General features: G+C 47.3%; 1 protein-coding gene across 2 annotated transcripts in view; it reads right to left on the bottom strand.

The window, feature by feature from the left end:
- Window positions 1–20,855, bottom strand: part of ATP8B4 (ATPase phospholipid transporting 8B4 (putative)) — a 648,069-nt gene that overhangs the window by 414,890 nt on the left and 212,324 nt on the right. For both annotated transcript variants that reach the window (XM_082254031.1, XM_082254032.1), the window contains exon 6: window positions 1,040–1,138. In XM_082254031.1, the coding sequence (XP_082110157.1) occupies window positions 1,040–1,138 (99 nt within the window). The remainder of the gene's footprint in view (window positions 1–1,039; window positions 1,139–20,855) is intronic.

Genomic DNA, 20,855 nt, shown 5'->3' with positions numbered 1-20,855 from the left:
TTACCACGGCTCTGCACACTGTATAGCCCCTGTACAGCCATGTGTATGAAGCCTTATTAGCAGACAGTGAGACCTTGAGACCATTCTGTGATTACTTATGGTTGCATACTCAAACTGTTTAGTTTTTTTGTCATTTTTTGGGGGGGGTCTTCTGTATTGCATGCATAAAAAATGTCAACTGGATATTCACTAGAGTTTCTACTATTTATAGCGATGCATAATTTGAAAGTGGTGAAATAACTTTTGTGTGTGTATATTTTTTTTAATTTACATTATATTCTATGGAGTGAAGACAAATAATACAGTCTAAGCTTTTGTATGTGTATATTTTTTTAACGTACAATATATTCTATGGAGTGAAGAAAAATAATATAGTCTAAGACCTTCATCAATGACAACAAGCACTAGTTTGTTTCCTACTTTTTCACTGCCCAAAATTCCCTTATTCGTTGATTACTATTAATCACAGCAAAGTCTACAGTGCCACCTAGTGGCTGCCTGCAGTATTATTTGCCATGCAGATGAACAGGATTACAGGTTAAAACATTCTAGGCAAAACCCTCTAAATATTTGTGCATAGTGTTGGACTCACTTATTTCACATAATTTCCCTATGGGATGAATAAAGTATTTTCAATCTGAATCATATTGTTTTTGTTGAATGGTTTCTGGATGTTTTTTGCTCTGAGGCTGTACTTTCTCTGCCTTAACATAACCCCTCAATTTGTACTTATTTTATTGGACTTCTGCATAGTGGAAAAAAAGCCAACTATATTTATCCATACATTTTCACAATTTCTCCTTATTCCAATATTGGTGTCAATACAAAACACATTTTCCACTGTTATCTTTGGGATTTAGCAGACATTTCAAGTGTTTCGCTGAACATCCCTAGTAAATGTTAACTGACATGCAATTAAAGAGAACATTAAAAAAATACATGTATAATGTGCAAACTCTGCATATAAAAAAAAAAAAATTCTTTACAAAACAAGATCTGACAAGATCTGACAATAACAAAAAACACAGGCAACACTTACATAGTCATCAGTGGCATCCTTAACAGCAGTGATGGTCAATACAAGAACTAAAGGCACAATGGTGGTAAACCATGACAAGGAAGAAATTTCGGGGATTAGCTACAAAAAAGAATATGAAATCATTATAACTACACACATGCAAACTTTTACTAAAACTAGATATAAATGGTTGACAATAGTAATTCTATGGCCATAGCTATGCAGCTGTTAAATCAACAATACCAGCTATCTACTATGTATTTAAAATAAGTCTAATACAGAGGCCTCAAGTCTAGTACACATGATATGATACGAATGTTCATCCGTTTTCTTTCGCATGCTAGTCTCATATCGAAAATCAATAGATTATTAAAGTTACGAAAATTCTCGTACAACAGAATACAACTTCGGAAGTGAAGTGATGTAATGTATTGTAATTTATTCTTTCATTTCCAAGCATGCATGGCCTATACTAATTACACAAAAATTGTGCGCTTTGTTATCGTACGAGAAACATTTTTGTGTTTAGCCCTTTCGGATATTTTCGCATTAACGATCGTGTTCGGGTCTTGAAAGCTGTGTACTAATGTTCAGATTATCAGACGATCGCTTCAAAAGCGGTATTTTTAATCTGATTCTCTCCCTGTGTGTACTAGGCATAATACTTTGTGCACATCATTTTCTAACCAAACATTTTAGGTATATTTGTGATCCCATGGATAAGTGTTCAACATGCTCATACCCCACTACAACTTGTACAGGCATCACAATGAGGGAAAATCTCTACAATGTTGTCAAAGAAAAAAACCCCAATGCACACATACAGCAGACCTAAACAAACCCCCGCTATGGGTAGGACCTCACTAGTGTGTGCAACTACTTAAAGTGGATGTAAACCCGATTCATACAATTTGACCTGGGCACATATATATCTGTAGTGTTTACTTTCTCTCTCCAAAGCCCTAGGTCCCGTGTCTTTATGCTTAGGAGTTCTTCTGAGCATGATAACTTCTGACAAGTTCTCTGAGACAGGAGATAAAAGCAGCTGAAAATTTGTATTGGGGTGGGTGCTATAAATAGATTAGTTGAGAGCTGGTCTATTCACAGCACAGCTCTGCACATTCCTTCCTTCCTCTCCCTATGTGGAGGGGGTGTGTGCCTTTCCTCAATCAGCTGTCACACAGTGTATGCCAAGACTACACTCACACAGCTGAAACCGGAAAAAAACCGGAAGGAAAAAAAATTAACACGATCCATACTTTCTAAACAGTATATAAAGCTGAAGACAGCAGATATACAAACAAAACTTATATAGGGAGATTTGTTTCATCTCTGTGTATCATCTGAGGCTATTCACCTTACTGGGGGTAGGAGAGGGTTTACATCCACTTTAAAGTTTACGTATTCCACACAGAGTCTTATCTATGGCAGGGTTTCCCAATTAATTTTTCCCCTGAATCCCTTTGACATGGTATAGCAAAACTTTGGAACCCCAACAAAAAAAATGTGTGCCGTAGAGTAGCGCAGCACAAACCTTTTAATGAGCAGAGTGTAATGTTCTCTTTTGCTGGCAAATTCTTTTTATATCTGGTTTAATTGCTGACAGAGTCTTTTAATGTCCCTAACAGAGAATTTCAATGCCATTGACAGAGTCTTTCAATATCCCTCAAAGGGTATTTTAATGTCCCTGACAGAGCCTTTCAATATCCCTGACAGAGAATTTCAATGTCCCTGACAGAGAATTTCAATGTCCCTGACAAGAGCCTTTCAATGTCCCTGACAAGAGCCTTTTAATGTCACTGACAGAGCCTTTTAATGTCACTGACAGAGCCTTTTAATGTCACTGACAGAGCTTTTCAATGTCCCCGACAGAGCTTTTCAATGTCCCTGACAGAGCTTTTCAATGTCCCTAACAGAGAATTTCAATGTCCCTAACAGAGAATTTCAATGTCCCTAACAGAGCCTACCTAACAGAGATTTCCATCTGACAATAACAGAGCTTTAGCAATGAACTCCACTCTCTATCACAAGTGATATAAAATGGCCAATGGCAGGGCTGGCTGGCTCACTGCTGGGCAGGCTCTCTCATGGATGAGCTTTCTAAGTGGCTGGCTGATCATGGCAGGGCTGGCAGCAGGGCAGGCACTAGGACGGGCTGGCTGATGGCAGGGCTGGCAGCAGGGCGGGATTAAGATCACACTCCCGCGATCTCTTATGAGATCGCTGTTGCGCGAGCTCTGCTGTTTCTGACCTTCCGGGGAAAAAAAGGAGGCAGCCATCTTGGATGTGGCAAACTGCCGCGGAACCCCAATTTTGTTTCTTGTGGAACCCTCCATTCGGGAAATGCTGATCTATGAAGATCAATAATTTGAACTTGTTGCTATGTACTGTAGTATAAAAGTGCTGAAAAGTGCAGAAACAATCCCTTTTCAAAATGTCACTGTCGAGAAATATCTACAAATTACTATGCTATCCACAATATTTAAATTACCAAAAATGTTTCTCCTAAACACCCAAACTTGAACAACAGTTATAAACTAAGACAATAATTTCCATTGCTACAAAAACTCATATTGCCACTGTGTGGAAATCTCCAACCCTCTAGACCAGCCATTCTCAGCCAGGGTTCCGTGGAACCCTAGGGCTCCTCCAGAGGTTCCTTGAGCTGTGGCTAACTGACCTCCCATCAAATGGTGCTTGCATAGTTCCAGATCCAACGCAACTTGGCAGAGTGAGCGACATGATTGCAAAAGTGGCATTCTGACCACCACTATAAGATGGGCATTCTTCCCTCTGACCACCACTAATGTAAGGGTCATTTTCCGATGGACCAAACTTACTAGGGGTTCCCTGAAGCCTGGACATTAGAACAAGGGTTCCTCTGGAAAAAAAAGTTTGATAAAGGCTACTTTGAACCAACCTCAAGAGGCCATATTCTACCCGTCATGGTAAGGGAGAAATTCTTTCTACTGACCATCACCAGTATACAGTAAGGGGCATTTTTCAATTCAAGGGTTACTTAGGACCCAAGCCTTAGTTTGAAAAAATAAATGCAATCCAAACTGACACTATACCAACATTCAGAAAAGAATGGCAGTCATGAACAGATTATATACACATACCTGGTTTATATTGTTCTACAGTAGTTTGAACCTGCATCCCCACAGCATTATGCAATAATTACTCTTTATTTTAATAATAAAGTGCAGGGCTTTTTTTCTGCCAGAATGCGGCAGAATGGCGTTCCGGAACCTTTGGCAACCCTGTCCTCTCCGGGCTCCAGGGCTGCCGCAGATGGGGGGCGCCAAAGCTGTGTCACTCACATTTATTGTAAATCAGGAGCAACGGCACTGCCCTGCACTGTCCGCTGGCCTCTCTGCTGCCTCCAGCACTGGTTGCTAGAATCGCCTGCCACTTGGCGTCTAGCAACCAATGACGTCACGTTATGAGGCCAAGGAGAGGACCCAGCATGCAGAGCGGAGGAGGAAGTTGTTCCTCCTCCACGCCTAGTCAGTTTTGGCTCCGCCTACCCCCTCCAGCATGGCTGAGAGCCTGAAGGAAGCACGTCTGAACAAGTTCAGCAACAGGTAAGTGTGAGCTGCCCTGACCTGCATCAGCACTTGTCTGACTTCTGATGGTGTCTGAGGATCAGCCTTGTCATCCTTGGATGTGTACTTTGGGAAGTTGCAGCTAGACAGGTCAGCAGGTCGGCCCTCGATGTCAGGAACGTGAGCACTGCAGACTGTCACTGTGGGTGATTTAAAGCTTTCTGAAAGTGAGAATCCCCAGTGCTAAGCTGAGTGGAGAAAGCACCCTGCAGCATCAGCTTTAACCCTTGCTGGGCTAAGAAATATTCAGTGAAGGGGATTGGGCATTGTAAAAGAGAATGTGGGGTGGGGGGGGGGGGATTTTGTGAAGAAGTGGCATAATGTGGAGGGGGATGGGGGCCAATGTGTATAGTCGTAATCAATGAAGGAGGGGGAAGTATGTACAGGGAGGAAGTAATGTGCAAAAGAGGGGGAATGGTGTACAACAAATATGGAGGGGAGTAATGTGTACAGGGAGGGGAATAATCTGTGCAAGAGGGGGTTGTGTTTACAGGGAGGGGGCTATATGTACAGGGAAGGGGGTAATGTATACAGGGAGGGGTCTGTGTGTACAGGGAGGGGGTTGTATGTACAGGGAGGGGGTTGTATGTACAGAGAGGGGGTAATGTGTACAGGGAAGGGGGTAATGTGTACAGGGAAGGGGGTAATGTGTACAGGGAAGGGGGTAATGTGTACAGGGAAGGGGGTAATGTGTACAGGGAAGGGGGTAATGTGTACAGGGAAGGGGGTAATGTGTACAGGGAAGGGGGTAATGTGTACAGGGAAGGGGGTAATGTGTACAGGGAAGGGGGTAATGTGTACAGGGAAGGGGGTAATGTGTACAGGGAAGGGGGTAATGTGTACAGGGAAGGGGGTAATGTGTACAGGGAGGGGGGTAATGTGTACAGGGAGGGGGGTAATGTGTACATGGAGGGGGCTGTATGTACAGGGAAGGGGCTGTATGTACAGTGAGGGGGGTAATGTGTACAGGGAGGGGGCTGTATGTAACGGGAGGGGGGTAATGTGTACGAGGAAGGGGGCAATGTGTACAGGGAGGGGGCTGTATGTACAGGGATGGGGGGTAATATGTACAGGAAGGGGGCTGTATGTACAGGGAGGGGGGTAATGTGTACAGGGAGGGGGGTCATGTGTGCAGGAGGGTGGTAATGTGTACAGGGAGGGGGCTATATGTATAGGGAAGGGGGTAATGTGTACAGGGAGGGGGCTATATGTACAGGGAGGGGGGGTAATGTGTACAGGGAGGAGGGGTAATGTGTACAAGGAAGGGGGTTGTGTGTACAGGGAGGGGGGTAATGTGTGCAGGGAGGGGGCTGTATGTAATGGGAGGGGGGTAATGTGTACAGGGAAGGGGCTAATGTGTACAGGGAGGGGGTAATGTGTACAGGGAGGGGGCTGTATGTACAGGGATGGGGGGTAATGTGTAGAGGAAGGGAGATGTATGTACAGGGAGGGGGGGTAATGTCTACAGGGAGGGGGCTGTATGTAATGGGAGGGGGGTAATGTGTGCAGGAGGGGGGTAATGTGTACAAGGAGGGGGCTGTATGTATAGGGAAGGGGGTAATGTGTACAGGGAGGGGGCTGTATGTACAGGGAGGGGGGTAATGTGTACAGGGAGGGGGCTGTAGGTACAGGGAAGGGGTTGTGTGTACAGGGAGGGGGGTAATGTGTGCAGGAGGGGGAAATGTGTACAGTTAAGGGGCTGTATGTACAGGAAGGGGGTAATGTGTACAGGGAGGGGGGCCGTATATATAGGGAGGGGGTAATGTGTACAGGGAGGGGGCTGTATGTACAGGGAGGGGGGTAATGTGTACAGGGAGGGGGCTGTATGTACAAGGAGGGGGGTAATGTGTACAGGGAGGGGGGTAATTTGTACAGAGAGGGGGCTGCATGTACAGGGAGGGGGGCAATGTGTACAGGGAAGGGGGTACTGATGTGTACAGGGAAGGGGGTAATGTGTACAGGGAGGGGGCTGTATATACAGGGAGGGGGGTAATTTGTACAGAGAGGGGGCTGTATATACAGGGAGGGGGGTAATGTGTACAGGGAGGGGGCTGTATGTACAGGGAGGGGGGTAATGTGTGCAGAAGGGGGGTAATGTGTGCAGAAGGGGCGTAATGTGTACAAGGAGGGGGCTGTATGTACAGGGAGGGGGGTAACATGTACAGGGAGGGGGCTGTATGTTCAGGGAGAGGGGTAATGTGTGATTCACTCTTCTGAATCTTGCACCTTCTGCGATACGCACTTCTAAGCCTTGATCACACCCACTATTTGGCGACTATTTGGGGTTGTGGGCGGAGTTAGGGTGGGGTTGTGGGCAAGGAAGCTGAGTTCCAGCACCTATTCTCTGAGAAAAAAAAGCCCTGATAAAATGTATATAACTTTTGGATAGAGTAGGGAAGAAAGAGCCCCCACCCCATGATAAAATGCAACATTACACAATTAAAGAAAAACAGGTCTAAAATTTCACAAAAAGATGCTAAAATTATGTAATGCTGCATTTTAGTATATAGGGTTCTTACAAATAAGGGAACATTATATTTTTTTTACCTGGTCTGCTTTAAGCAACTTTAAGTAACATTTTCTACTGCAAATGTTTAATATTTTCACATCCGGGTCCCTTTTTTTTTCTCTAAACTCTTTCCTCCTCCCTTTTCCCCCTTCTCAATCTGCCCTCAATCCTATTTCTTGTACCTTATTTTCGATAGTACTGTACTTATACGCTCTATTCCCCTTACACCACTTGCAGTTCCTTGACCAGGTACCTTGCCAGTGTCTCTAACACTCATTTCCCTGAATACTTAAGGCCTTAACCAACTTAACAAAAAAGTGCAAATCTTTTATTATTTTAAAACATATCATGCAAATGTCTGCTTACAAGAAACGTACATCTCTCAAAACTTCACATCTATCTTCTTGCACACTACTTATTCCCAGTTTTATACTGCATAAGCCATGATGAAACAAAGGGAAGAACGTTCTGACAGCCTACAATTTTCTTGCAGTAAACAAATCAGCATCCCTAAGGCTGATATTTGATATTGGTGGCTGCGTTACATGACACTTCTTTAACAATTGCTATCTACTATTCCCCAAATTGGGGCTAAATAGGCTTTTTTTTTATAATTCACTTACTCAAGGGTCTCAACTGCCATACTCTGTGGAGACTCCAATGTACTGCTACATCCTCATGTAGACGGTCATGATTCCTGAATCCCAGCAATTTCCCCACCTGATGTGACCTCAGCTAGGTGGTTTCACAATTTACTATCTTAACATCCCCTAGCTGGCTCTTGGAGGGAAAAGTATCCTACAATGTATCCTATATGTTCTGCAGCATGTTTTCACACACACATTTTCCCTCAGAGCATGTTTTCTTACATCAACCACGTGTTAATGCACAATACATACCGTTCACAGGTGTCCCCGGCATTCATAATTTAAAAGCCATGGTCCGATCATGAGGCTGTGAGTCTGACCCTCACTCTGTTGCTTACACAAAGAGGGGCAATATCTTGGTTCATTAAGGCCCCTTTCACACAGCTGGACCGTTCAGATCCGCCTGTCCGTTTTTTTTGGCGGATCTGAACGGTCCCCCCATGCATTCCTATGGGGGGTCGGATGTCAGCGGAGACATGTCCGCTGACATCCGACCCGATCTGTCAAATCTGGACGGATGGAAACCCTATTTTCCATCCGTCCAGCGGATTGGATCAGATGGGATCGGATGAGAACGGACAGACGGTCCGTTCCCATCCGATTTCCCCATAGAGATGCATAGGGAACTGACAGCTGTGTCTCCGCACACAGCGCGGAGACACAGCTGTCATCCTTCTGCTCAGCAGGGGATCGGCGGCTCGATCCCCCGCTGAGAAAAACGGAATCCGTCGGACGGATAGTGTGAAAGGAGCCTAATGTAACTTTGCACACCAATTATTTACAATTTTTCTTTGCAAGCTTCCTTCACTGAATACTCCACAGCAAAAGTTGGTTTATTCATAAGGGCTCTTTCACACGGACCGCCTCTATAGGCGGATCCGTGCTGCTCAGCTGGGATCGTAAACACAGATCCCCGCTGAGCAGGAAGGTGACATCTCCATCTCCGTTCTGTGTGCGGAGAGGGAGATGTCAGAGCCCTATGCATCTCTATGGGGGAATCGGATGAGAGCGGACCGCCTGTCCGCTCTCATCCGATCCCATCCAATCCGATCCCCTGGACGGATGGAAAATAGGGTTTCCATCCGTCCGGATTTCACGGACAGGATCAGATGCGGATGGCAGCGGGTGTCAGCGGACATGTCTCCGCTGACATCCGCTGCCCCATAGGGATGCATGGGGGATCCGATCAGATCCGCCTAAAAAACTGACAGGCGGATCTGATCGGATTGCTCGTGTGAAAGGGGTCTAATGGGCCATACACACTATAAGATTTTCTGAAGACTTTTTCCTTTAGATTTACCAAAACCAGATAATATGAGGTCAAACCTAAACACTTTTAATTTGTATGCAATCTGGCAGGCCCTTGCACTACATAGAAAAGGTAAATCTGAAGGAAAAAGTCTTCAGAAAATCTTATAGTGTGTATGGCCCTTAAGGCTGGCCATACATGTTCAACTTTTGTTGTACAATTTTCTGTTAGATCTACCACAAACCGCATAATGTGAGGTCAAAGCTAAACAACACATTCACTTGTATCTAATTAGGCAGGCCTTCGTACTACATACTTGAAGGTACATTTCAAGAAAATTGGACAGAAAATTGTAAGAAAATTGGATCATGTATGGCCAGCCTAACAGTCTGGGAAGCACACAATGGGGTTGATTTACTACAGCTGGAGAGTGCAAAATTTGGTGCAGCTCTGCATAGAAACCAATCAGCTTCCAGGTTTTTCTCAGTCAAAGCTTAACTGAACAAGCTGAAGTTAGCAGCTGATTGGCTACCAAGCAAAGCTGCACCAGATTTTGCACTCTTTAGTTTTAGTAAATTAACCCCAAAGTCACTATGCCTTTCAAAAAAAAAAAAGAAAAGAAACAAAGGGAAATGTGAATTAAATAACTTGGAGCAGCCTTTCTCATAGCGAGCCAGATTTTCAAAGCAACCAATCTCCCATCAATACAACACAGTTGTTCAATTTCAAAACTGAACTCTATGCCTTAACTATTTGTCAGATTGCTAATTTAATTGGACACAACAAATGGTTCTCATAGCATCTCTAAGGCTTCTTTCACACGGCCGCTCCGTGTAAAAGGTCCACTGCGGGACTTTTTTTTTTTTCCAGGGAGTGGATGAGATTTCTGTCATCCGCTCCATGTGCCCGCATATCATCCCATCCGTTTGCGGATGATATGCGGACATAATGTAAGTATATGGCACTGCGGATGTCAGCGGATGACACCGCTGACATCCGATTTTCCTTCCTTTCCGTTTTTTTACACGGAAGAAAAAACTGAATTTTTGTAAAATCTTACCGTAAAATTCCTTTCTCTGAGTCCTCCGACAGTCGCCGACCACTCACAAGTCTTCACCAATGGGTATTGACCTTTGCTCTGCAGGAGTAGCTAGGAACAAGATTTGTTAATAACAAAAGCTTTTAGCATAGACACACCCCTATGGGCTGTCCCCTTAGTCAATACCTCCCTGCACCAGCATTCCCAACTCAGTTTGGTAGCATAGCAGTAAGAGTACACAAAAACCCCAAAAGAGGGGCGGGAGGCGGCGACTGTCGGAGGACTCAGAGAAAGGAATTTTACGGTAAGATTTTACAAAAATTCCGTTTTTTCTTACGTCCTCCGACAGTCGCCGCCCACTCACAAGTCTTCACCAATGGGATGTCCCAAAGCAGTGTAGACCTGAGGGGTGGGAGACGCAGCCGCAGAAAAAGGCAACGCAGTACCCACATCAGAGAAAGGAACCTTACACACAGTAAGAGAACCAACTGGGCAACAGGAAAAACATGCTCAACAGGAGCAACAACCCAGGAAAAAACAAGTAACCCAGGGGTAAAACACCCCAACAGCCAAGGACCCAAAAATAAGGGCCCTTAAGGCACTGCCGCACTGAGAACTTTACGGCCAAAGGAGGCATCGGCCGATGCCTGAACATCCACCTTATAAAACTTTGAAAAGGTGTGAGCGGACGACCAAGTCGCCGCCTTACACACCTGGGCCACAGAAGCCTGATGCCGGAAAGCCCAAGACGTACTCAAAGACCTGCGCTTTTACAGGGAAGGGGGGAACCCACCCCTTCAAGGCATAGGCCTGCACAATGGTTTGTCTAATCCATTTGGCGATAGTCGCAGCCGACGCCGCCATGCCCTTCCGAGGTCCCTCAGGAAGGACAAAGAGGGAATCCGACTTGCGAAAAGGTTTAGTGGACGACAGGTAAACCCTGATCGCCCGGACAACATCCAAGGAATGTAAGGCAACCTCCTTAGGATGCTTCGGCTTCGCGCAGAGCGAAGGCATGACAATTTCTTCATTAAGGTGAAAATCCGAGATCACTTTCGGCAGAGAGGACAGGTTAGGTCGCAAGACCACCTTATCCTTGTGAATCACCAAGTAGGGAGAGCTGCAGGACAAAGCCGCCAGCTTCGACACCCTGCGAGCCGACGTGATCGCCACCAAAAAGGCCACCTTTTTGGACAACAGAGGCAACGAGATCTCCCTGATCTTTTCAAAGGGAGCATGTTGCAATGCGGACAGAACCAGGTTCAAGTCCCACGGAGGCAAAGGCTCCCTCCGTGGAGGGGCCAAATGGCGCACCCCTTGAACAAAGGTGCGGATCAACGAGTTTGACGCCACAGGGCTCTGAAAAAAAACGGCCAGCGCAGAAATCTGGCCCTTAATCGTGGCCAGCGCCAAACGCTGGTCCACTCCAGTTTGGAGGAAAGCCAACACTCTCGACACCGAGTACGAGCGAGGGGAAAACCCCTTGGACTCACACCAGGCAAAGTATGCTTTCCAAGTACGGTAGTAAATCTTTCCCGAAGAGGCTTTTCTAGCCTTGATCAAAGTGGGAATGACCTCAGGGGAGAGACCCCTGTCCTTCAGGACCTGGCTTTCAACAGCCAGGCCGTTAAAGCCAGCGACTGTAAAGCAGGATGGAATATCGGCCCTTGAGACAGAAGGTCTTCTCGAAGCGACAGGCGCCACGGAGCGTCGACTGCCAGATTGACGAGGTCTGCGTACCAAGACCGGCGAGGCCAGTCCGGTGCCACCAGAATCACCGTGTGCGGTTCCAAGGCTAACCTGTGAAGGAGCCTGGACAGCAGCTGAATCGGTGGAAAGGCATACATCAGACGATACTGATGCCAGGGCGCGTCCGAGGCGTCCGCCTGAGGGTCGCGCGTCCTTGCCACGAACCTTTCCAGCTTGTTGTTTAGACGAGACGTGAACAGGTCCACATCTGGGGAACCCCACTTTGCGCACAACATCTGGAAGACATCTGGGTGAAGGGACCATTCGCCCTGGTCCAGGGTCTGGCGACTCAGATAATCCGCCTGCCAGTTCTCCACCCCCGGAATGTGAACTGCCGTTATCGCTGGGACGTGCGTCTCGGCTCAAGACAGAATGTCGGCCACTTCCCGAGCCGCTTGGGCACTCCTGGTGCCCCCTTGATGGTTGATGTAAACCACCGTCTGAACCCGAACTGGACGGCTCTGAAGCCGTTCCGACCAGTGCCGAAGGCAAAGCTTTATCGCTCGCAATTCCAGAATGTTGATCGGAAGGGAGGACTCCTCCTCCGAACAAGTCCCCTGGGCGGACAGAACGCCCAGGACACCACCCCAGCCCGACAGGCTGGCATCCGTGGTGACAACCGTCACAACGAACGGAAAGACTTGCCCCCCGACACCGTCGGGGACTGGAGCCACCACAGAAGACTCCTTCTGGTGCGGTGACTCAACGAGATCCGCAGATCCAAGGACTGCGGACGCCCGTCCCACTTGGCCAGAACCTCCGCCTGGAGACCTCGCGTGTGAAACTGGGCAAAGGGGATCGCCTCGAAGGCTGAGACCATCAACCCCAGACATCTCATGCATGTCCGGAGGGACGAGCTTTGATTGGCCCTGAGGGCCCTGACCTCGTCCTGAAGCGTCCGGAGTTTGTCCTTTGGTAGGAAAACCTTCGCCTGAACAGAATCCAGAACCATCCCCAAATAGGGAAGGCGAACCGAAGGACACAGAGTCGACTTCGGAATGTTTATGGTCCAACCGAACTCTTGCAGCGTCTGCACCGTGGTGGACAGGTCGGTCATCAGGCTCTGGCTGGCATTCGACCTTATGAGGAGATCGTCCAGATACCCCAAGACCGCAATGCCCTGTGCCCGCAACAGGGCCAGGACCGGCGCCAGCACCTTGGTAAAAACCCGCAGAGCCGAAGCGAGACCGAAAGGTAACGACACGAATTGGTAGTGTTCCTCCGCAATGGAGAATTGAAGGTACCGTTGATGACCCTCGAAGATGGGGATGTGTAGGTACGCATCCTTCAGATCGATGGAGGCCATGAATTCCCCCGGACTCAGGGCAGCCACCACCGAGCGCAGGGATTCCATGCGGAACTTGTGAACCCGCACAAAGCGGTTCAGAGCTTTCAAATCCAGAATTGGACGCACCTTGCCCTCCTTTCTGGGCACAGTGAACCGATTGGAGTAAAACCCCCGAAATCTGTCCCGATGAGGCACCGGAACCACCACTCCGTGGGTCCGCAGGTCCCGCACCGCCAGGTGCAGATCCTGCAAACGCTCCAGAGACAGCTGAAGATTTGAGGGAAAAAATCTGCCCGCCGGCCGAGATAGAAATTCGATCTTGTAACCAGATCGAACGATTTCCTGAACCCATCTGTCCTGAATGCGGATCAGCCAAGGTTGGAGGAAACCGCGCATATGTCCCCCCACTCCAGAAACGGGTGAGGGCGCCCCTTCAGGCGGAATTGGCGTGGGTTGTCGAACCGGACTGGCCGGATTTTTGCTTACCCGCCCACGGCTTCTTCTGGGAGCCTTGGCCTTTGAAGGGCTTGCCCTTGGATTGTGACCGAAAGGCACGAAAGGACCCCTGGGAGGGCCTAAATGAGGAATTCCGTTTGCCACGGAAAGATTTGTGCTTGGGATTCTTGCCCCCCGTAACTCCCTTAATCAGAGTATCCAAAGCCTCGCCAAAAAGGCGAGATCCCACGTAGGGAAAATCCGCCAACGTCTTGCGAGAAGATTGGTCTACCGACCAACTCTTTAGCCATATCAGGCGACGGTTAAGCACTGCCACACTAGACAGGCGTGCAGCCAGAGGAGCTAAATTCAAGTCTGCATCACACAAGTACATGACTCCCTGATGGATTTGATCCACCATAGCCAATGTGGTAGGCGGAGCCGAATCAGCCACCAGGGTGCGCCTGAGCACCTTCGTCCAATCGGCAACCGCCTGGGCCGCCATAACCGAAGCAAAAATAGGTTTTAGCATAGAACCAGCAACCATATAGGCATGACGGGCAAGAGACTCCAACCTCCTGTCCGTAGGGTTCCGGAAAACCGGGGTATCCTCAGAAGGAACCGCAGTAGCTTTGTTTAAAACGGCTACCGCGTGATCCACCTGAGGCGCCACACACCAACGCTCGTCGGTGGATGGCGCAAATGGATAAAGCAGTTTAAACTTATTCGGCACCGTAAAGGGCTTCTTTAAATTGCGCCACTGTTCATTAACAGTATGATGAAATTCTGCAGGGCAGGGAAAAACCTGCGCTGATTTGCGGGTCCTTTGCGTCCCAAAGGAGGACACCCTAGCAGGAGGAGTGGGCTCATCCTCCAGGTGTAAAGTATCCTTGATGGAGGCAATCAGCTCATCCATGAGTGCAAGCTCTTCAGGCGAGCCAGGGGGAGAAACATCAACCCCTTCCACCTCCACCTCCCCCTCAGACCCCATGAGGTCCAGAGATGAGCGAGACCCTGAGAAGGGCACGCCAGCCACATCGCCCTCTGAATCAGAGGAAATGGATAAAAAACAAAAAATTCTGCCCAGCGCTCACTCCGAATGGGAAGACTGGCGTGCTGCTCTCCTCAGGCAGGGAACTCCAATACGGGTACATAGAAAAGAAAGGAAGAGGAGGCGCAAACACCTAGTGCATTACCCGTGGTCAATGTAGCAAATATTTAATAAAAAATGCCAAATGCATACTCACAGACGTTAAGATAAAAACATGTACAAGAATCCACCATGTGTGAACTGGAACAAGTCCTTCAGTCAGGACAGCTAACGCGTTTCGGGGGTCAGGCCCCCTTCCTCAGAGCTCCGAAACGCATTATCTTTACGTCTGTGAGTATGCATTTGGCATTTTTCATTAAATATTTGCTACATTGACCACGGGTAATGCACTAGAGGAAATGGATAACCTGGCCCTTTTAGAGGATCGTTCAGCCATCAGCACATGCATCTGAGAAACCAATGACGCCACTACCGTGGCCAGATCAGCCCCCTCGGGGGGTGCAGCAGCCCCCTGGTCCCCCACCAGGGCGGGGGGAAACTTGCTATCCTGAGAATCCATGCCCACAGCAATGAAAGGAAAAAAGGTACTGGCCCTTTAACACCACGGCGAGCGCAGCCCACCGTACACTACTGTATGCACGGATCCCGCAGGGATAGAGAACACTGAGCAAGGAATGACAGGACAATGAAGGAAAAACCTGGAGAGAGCACAAACAGGCTGCTGCCACCGATCGCTGTCCCAGAGAAAGAGGAAGTGATGCAATAACCAGCTGACATACATAGCCTATGAAGGCTCCGCAAAAATGGCCGCTCGGCTGAGGGTTTGAGGCTACAAGAAAATGGCGCCGACATGTGCTCGAACGAGCGTGGCCCGCCAAAATGGCGGCGATTGGCGCCAAAACCCAGCGCTGTACAGGGACAGGGCCGACCATAGCATTATCTGCAAAAAAATGGCGGACCGCAACAGCGGCCGCCCGCAAGCATGTCTGCATCCAATCTGCCCCACAGAATTCACAGTAGAGCGGGAGGGCCCCTCCCCCCTCGCAGCCCACAAAGGCATGCAATCCGTACAGGGACCTGACAGGGAGCCCGCATTTTACACAGACATGGGGGTACACACAGCCACAGACTGACACCCACATAGATGGTCCCCACACAGAAGTGCTTACCATACCGGATGGCGTGGGGAGCCGTCAGGATGACAGGGAGTGCCGCAGCCAGGACGCAGTGGACTGCAGCACGAGACCGCAGAATGGCGTCCAGTGAGGTAGCCACCTCACAGGCAACATCCCTGCAGCGAACAGGGATGGGTCGTTCATGGCGCCAGGGCGAACCGTAGCTGAACGCTCGATGGCAGGCTGGGGATCCATCTGGCTCTCAGCCCTGGGATCCAGGGCGACCAGTCCGAGACCCAGCTCCGCATGATCATCTTCATCCGAAGATCCCTAAACTAAAGCTGACAAAATAACAGCTAGTAAAGAAAAGAAAAAATACTTGAAATAAAATCAAAAAAAGGGTAGAAGGCTGAGACTGAAGCCCCAGCACAGGAAAGCCTGCTACTCCTAAGCTAGGCAAGATCAAACTGAGTTGGGAATGCTGGTGCAGGGAGGTATTGACTGAGGGGACAGCCCCTAGGGGTGTGTCTATGCTAAAAGCTTTTGTTATTAACAAATCTTGTGCCTAGCTACTCCTGCGGAGCAAAGGTCAATACCCATTGGTGAAGACTTGTGAGTGGGCGGCGACTGTCGGAGGACGTAAGAGAAAATAGGGTTCTGTTCCATTCGAAAAAACGTAACAGAACTGAAAGGAGGAAAATCAGATGTCAGCGGATGGTATTCCGCTGACATCCGCAATGCCATTAACTTACATTATGTCCGCAAATCATCCGCAAACGAATGGGATGATTTGCGGACACACGGAGCAGCCGTGTGAAAGGACCCTTAGGGTCACTAGGGTTTGCTTTGGACTATCAGATAGCCGAAGCATTCTTTGCAAAATTTGCCCTCCTGCAGCTATCAAAATCCTCCAAGACTTTTACTGGCACAAAAGCGGACTTGGCAAAAGTGCAACAGACCATAAGCTGCCTACTTTAAAAATACAGACTCTATCTCTCTAATGTTTAACTACTTCAATACAGGGCACTTTCACCCCCTTCCTGCCCAGGCCAATTTTCAGCTTTCAGTGCTGTCACACTTTGAATGACAATTGCGCGGTCAGGCTACACTGTACCCAAATTAAATATTTATCATTTTTTTCACACAAATAGAGCTTTCTTTTGGTGGTATTTAATCAATGCTGGGTTTTTTATTTCTTACTAAAAAAAAAAAAAGGAAAAATACAGAACACTTATCCAAAAAACAACATACAGGCGTGAGAAATTGCATAGAAGAGAAAAGTAAAGATTGTGGGCACTGATGGTGTGCACTGTTTGAGCTTTTATGTAATCAGAGCACTGATGATCAGTGCCCCGATTACCTTTTCTAAGTTCCCCTTTGAGGAGGAGCCGCCGATCGGCTCTCCTCGCCACACACTCTGACAGTGTGAGGCGAGGAGAGCTGATAAACGGCACTTCCTCATTTACATGTGACAGGCTGTGATTGGACATGGGTAAAGAGCCAAGTCGGGTCGTGCCATGTCCTAGCAACACGGTGTGGCCACAACCGCCGCACTGCGCGCCCCCACTGGCACGCAAGAGAGGCTGTTCTGGTGCGCCATCATTTGACAGTGTCCCAGAACAATAGCCGCACCACTCCGCCGTCATTTGACGGTGGGTGGGCGGGAAGTGGTTAATGAGCGTTGGAAAGACTCCTTACTCAGGCATGATTCCCTCTTATTGACCATTTATATGCTCAAAAGCCCCACACCAATCACACTTTTAGGACCAATTACAACCCTATTTCAGTAAATATTTATTTATTAAGGTATCTCCTATAGTAATGTTTTTCCCCCCTTCCCTTTTTTGATTTTGTTTAAATTTTGTTTTTATACACAAATTATAAGTATGACATTATGTATGTTTGTAATATATCGGTCATATGTGGCGCTGTTCCATTCTCATGTTTCTATCCAGTAGGCTGCCGTCCAGTTGCTGGCTGTGGTATTGTTGCTGTGGGGTTTCTTCAAACCCAGTGGCGAGCAATAGCTTTGCCAGCGGCTGCTTTCTTCCATCATGGCCGCTTCTGTTATCATCCAGGGTGGAGTTTCTGCTGACAGGCACTGGGTCTGGTCTGTCTCCCGGCGGATGTGCGGTTAGGGATGAACCATCGGCGCATGCGGACCACGAGTCCGGATCCGGTGATATCACACATCACTCTGTGATGGCGTCGCCGGACAGGAGCCCTACAAATACAGGGCATGGAAGGCAGACCTGTCTGCTGCTGCCCAGGGACCCCACATTGTGGGACTGCTGGACACCTGCCTTTGTCTAACTATAAATGTGAGACAATATCCATTTCCATGTTCACTGATGCTGCGGACATCAATCCTTATGATCATTACTAACAGACTCCATCTCCATAAAAATTTATAGGAGAGTTCTATGACGCTGTATGCACCAAATCTTGATATATTATATCCATCTCTGAATGAACTTCATCTACATATATCGAAAAAATCATTTTGGAGAGTTGCATTTTTTGACTACATCGATAATTATCTGGCACAATCATGATAAGCCAGTATATGCTGTGGCAGATTGAGGGCCGCTTTGCAGTACTATTATATGATATCTCTCCTCCCATTTATTTTAGAATATGGGAAGATGAATATAGTGCCCAATATTGGTTGATGAGACTGAATCCCTGTCCCGCCAACCATCATTATTTCTTGCCAAGCTTGTGTGTGTGCTGGTCAATCTATAAAGGTATATATATTTTTAAACTCGCCATATGGAATGTATATTGGTATATTCTTCTGATGACTAAATGTTTCAGATATATATATATATATATATATATATATATATATATATATATATATATATATATATATAGTTATTTTGCAGCAGCATCAAGTCAGCATTGAGAGCATCTTAGGCTTTTTGCAGTTGGGTTGTTTTGGAGAACTGGACATCTGTCCAGTTTTATTGGCACGGTGTATTCAATGGGCTATCGTTATCTCTCTCTCTCTCTATATATATATATATATATATATATATATACACACACATACACATACATACACACAGTATATCACGAAGGTGAGTACACCCCTCACATTTTTTATTATATCTTTTCATGTGACAACACTGGAGAAATGACACTTTGCTACAATGTAAAGTAGTGAGTGTACAGCTTGCATAACAGTGTCAATTTGTCGTCCCCTCAAAATAACTCAACAACCAGCCATTAATGTCTAAACTGTCACTTAAGGGTGTACTCACTTTTATTGCCATCAGTGTCCAAATTGAGCCCAGCAGGGATCCTTGTTGCTCAGCAGGGATCGATCCGCGATCCCCGCTGAGACGGGCGGATGACAGCTCCGCCTCCGCTTGCAGAGCGGAGAGGGAGGTGTCTCAGCCCCCGCTGCCCTCTATGGGGGATCGGATGAGAGCGGACCGCTTGTCCGCTCTCATCAGATCCGCTCCGCTCCGATTACTGAACGGATGGAAAAATAGGGTTTCCATCCGTCCAGATTTCACGCACAGGATCGGATGCGGATGGCAGCGGGTGTCCGCTGACACCCGCTGCCCCATAGAGCTGCATGGAGGATCCGATCAGATCCGCCTAAAAAACTGACAGGCGGATCTGATCGGATCGCCCGTGTGAAAGAGCCCTAATGCACAATATCTGTAGAACTGGTATTGTTTTTCTTGTTACCAAATATTTACTTTTTCTCCGAACAAGAGGGTGCTATTATAGAGAGAGAGAGATGTGCTTTGTGTAATGTAGTATGTTAGATGCCACAATTGCCTAACTGTGTGATAATTATCTAGCATGTTTAGTGGAAGAGCAACAAAATATTTTTTTTTTCCTTTTATGTCCCAGGTCATTGTATGTAGTTCTTTTTGAGATGAAGGATGAGAATATTTCCATGATATATATTTCAGAAGTGTTAACAAATCTTGTTTTAAATTTGATGTGGCCAGAAGCTGAGTGTTACTTGGCATTATACCAGTGAGATTGCCATAAAAACCAAAGTGTTAGGATGCTAAATGGTTTTTAAAAAGGCTAGCAGCTGTTCCAGATGTCAGCTGAGTTCCCATAAGGCAGGCGTCTTTACTCTCCAGATCACTAATATGAAAAGCATTGCTACTAAACCAGTAATACTGGAAGCATGCCATGGGTATGGATAACTCCAGAATCAGTTCTCTCCTCTGTGCCAGATAGAAGTGTGTATTTTAAGCATATACTCCTATACTGCACTAGAGAAAAGGTCCACCACACCGTTCAGGGGAGTCACTGTTTAACATTTTTATAAAAACGTTGTACGAGCTAGGACTGAGTCCCGGTTCACACTAGGGCGACCTGTGAGGCGACCTGGTCGCCTCACAGGTCGCCTCCCATAGGGAAGCTGCAGACCCGTTCTAATAGGAGCGACACAAGTCGCTCCGACCTAGAAAAAGGGTCCGGAGCTTCTTTGGGGCGACCAGGAGGCGACCGCCATAGACTTCAATGTTATGAAGTCCGTGGCGGCCGCTCCGAGGTCGCGGCGCGCTGCTCGCACCGCGACCTCGGAGGTCGCGGTGCGAAGTAGCGTCGCCCCTATGTGAACGGGGCCTTAACCTTCAGGTGGTTCAATGGATTTGCAGTTGGCTAAAGGAAAGATACCAGAGTGTGGTTGTAAATGGGATTGGAACAGAGACCTGTCACTGGGAGTGTACCACAAGACTCTGTACTGGGTCCTGTTCTATTGAATCTCTATGTAAGTGATATAACTAAATGTTTGTTGGGCAAGGTATGTCTTTTTGATGATGATACATAGGTGTAATCATGTTGATGTTCCTGGAGGTGTCTAGCATTGAAAATGATTTGGAATTGCTTGAAGATTGGTCAAAGCAGTGGAAACGACATTTCAATGTTTTTAAATGTAAAATAATGCACCTAGGGAAAAAAAAGAATCCCTTGACCAAGTGCAACATTGTGGGTACAGCGTTGGCCAACCCAACATAGGAACAAGATTGGGAAGTACTTATTTTAGATTATTGCAAAATGAGAAAACCATGTCACCAGGCAGTGGGAAAATCAAATTGAATTATATGAGGGGGGGAGGGATCACCAGCAGGAGGAAGGAGGTCCTGATTACCCTATATAGATCTTTAGTG

The sequence above is a fragment of the Pelophylax lessonae genome, assembly GCF_965119305.1.
Source record: "Pelophylax lessonae genome assembly, chromosome: 4".
Classification (NCBI taxonomy): domain Eukaryota; kingdom Metazoa; phylum Chordata; class Amphibia; order Anura; family Ranidae; genus Pelophylax; species Pelophylax lessonae.
The sequence above is the reverse complement of the archived record's forward strand: the minus strand, read 5'-3'. Positions and strand labels throughout refer to the sequence as shown.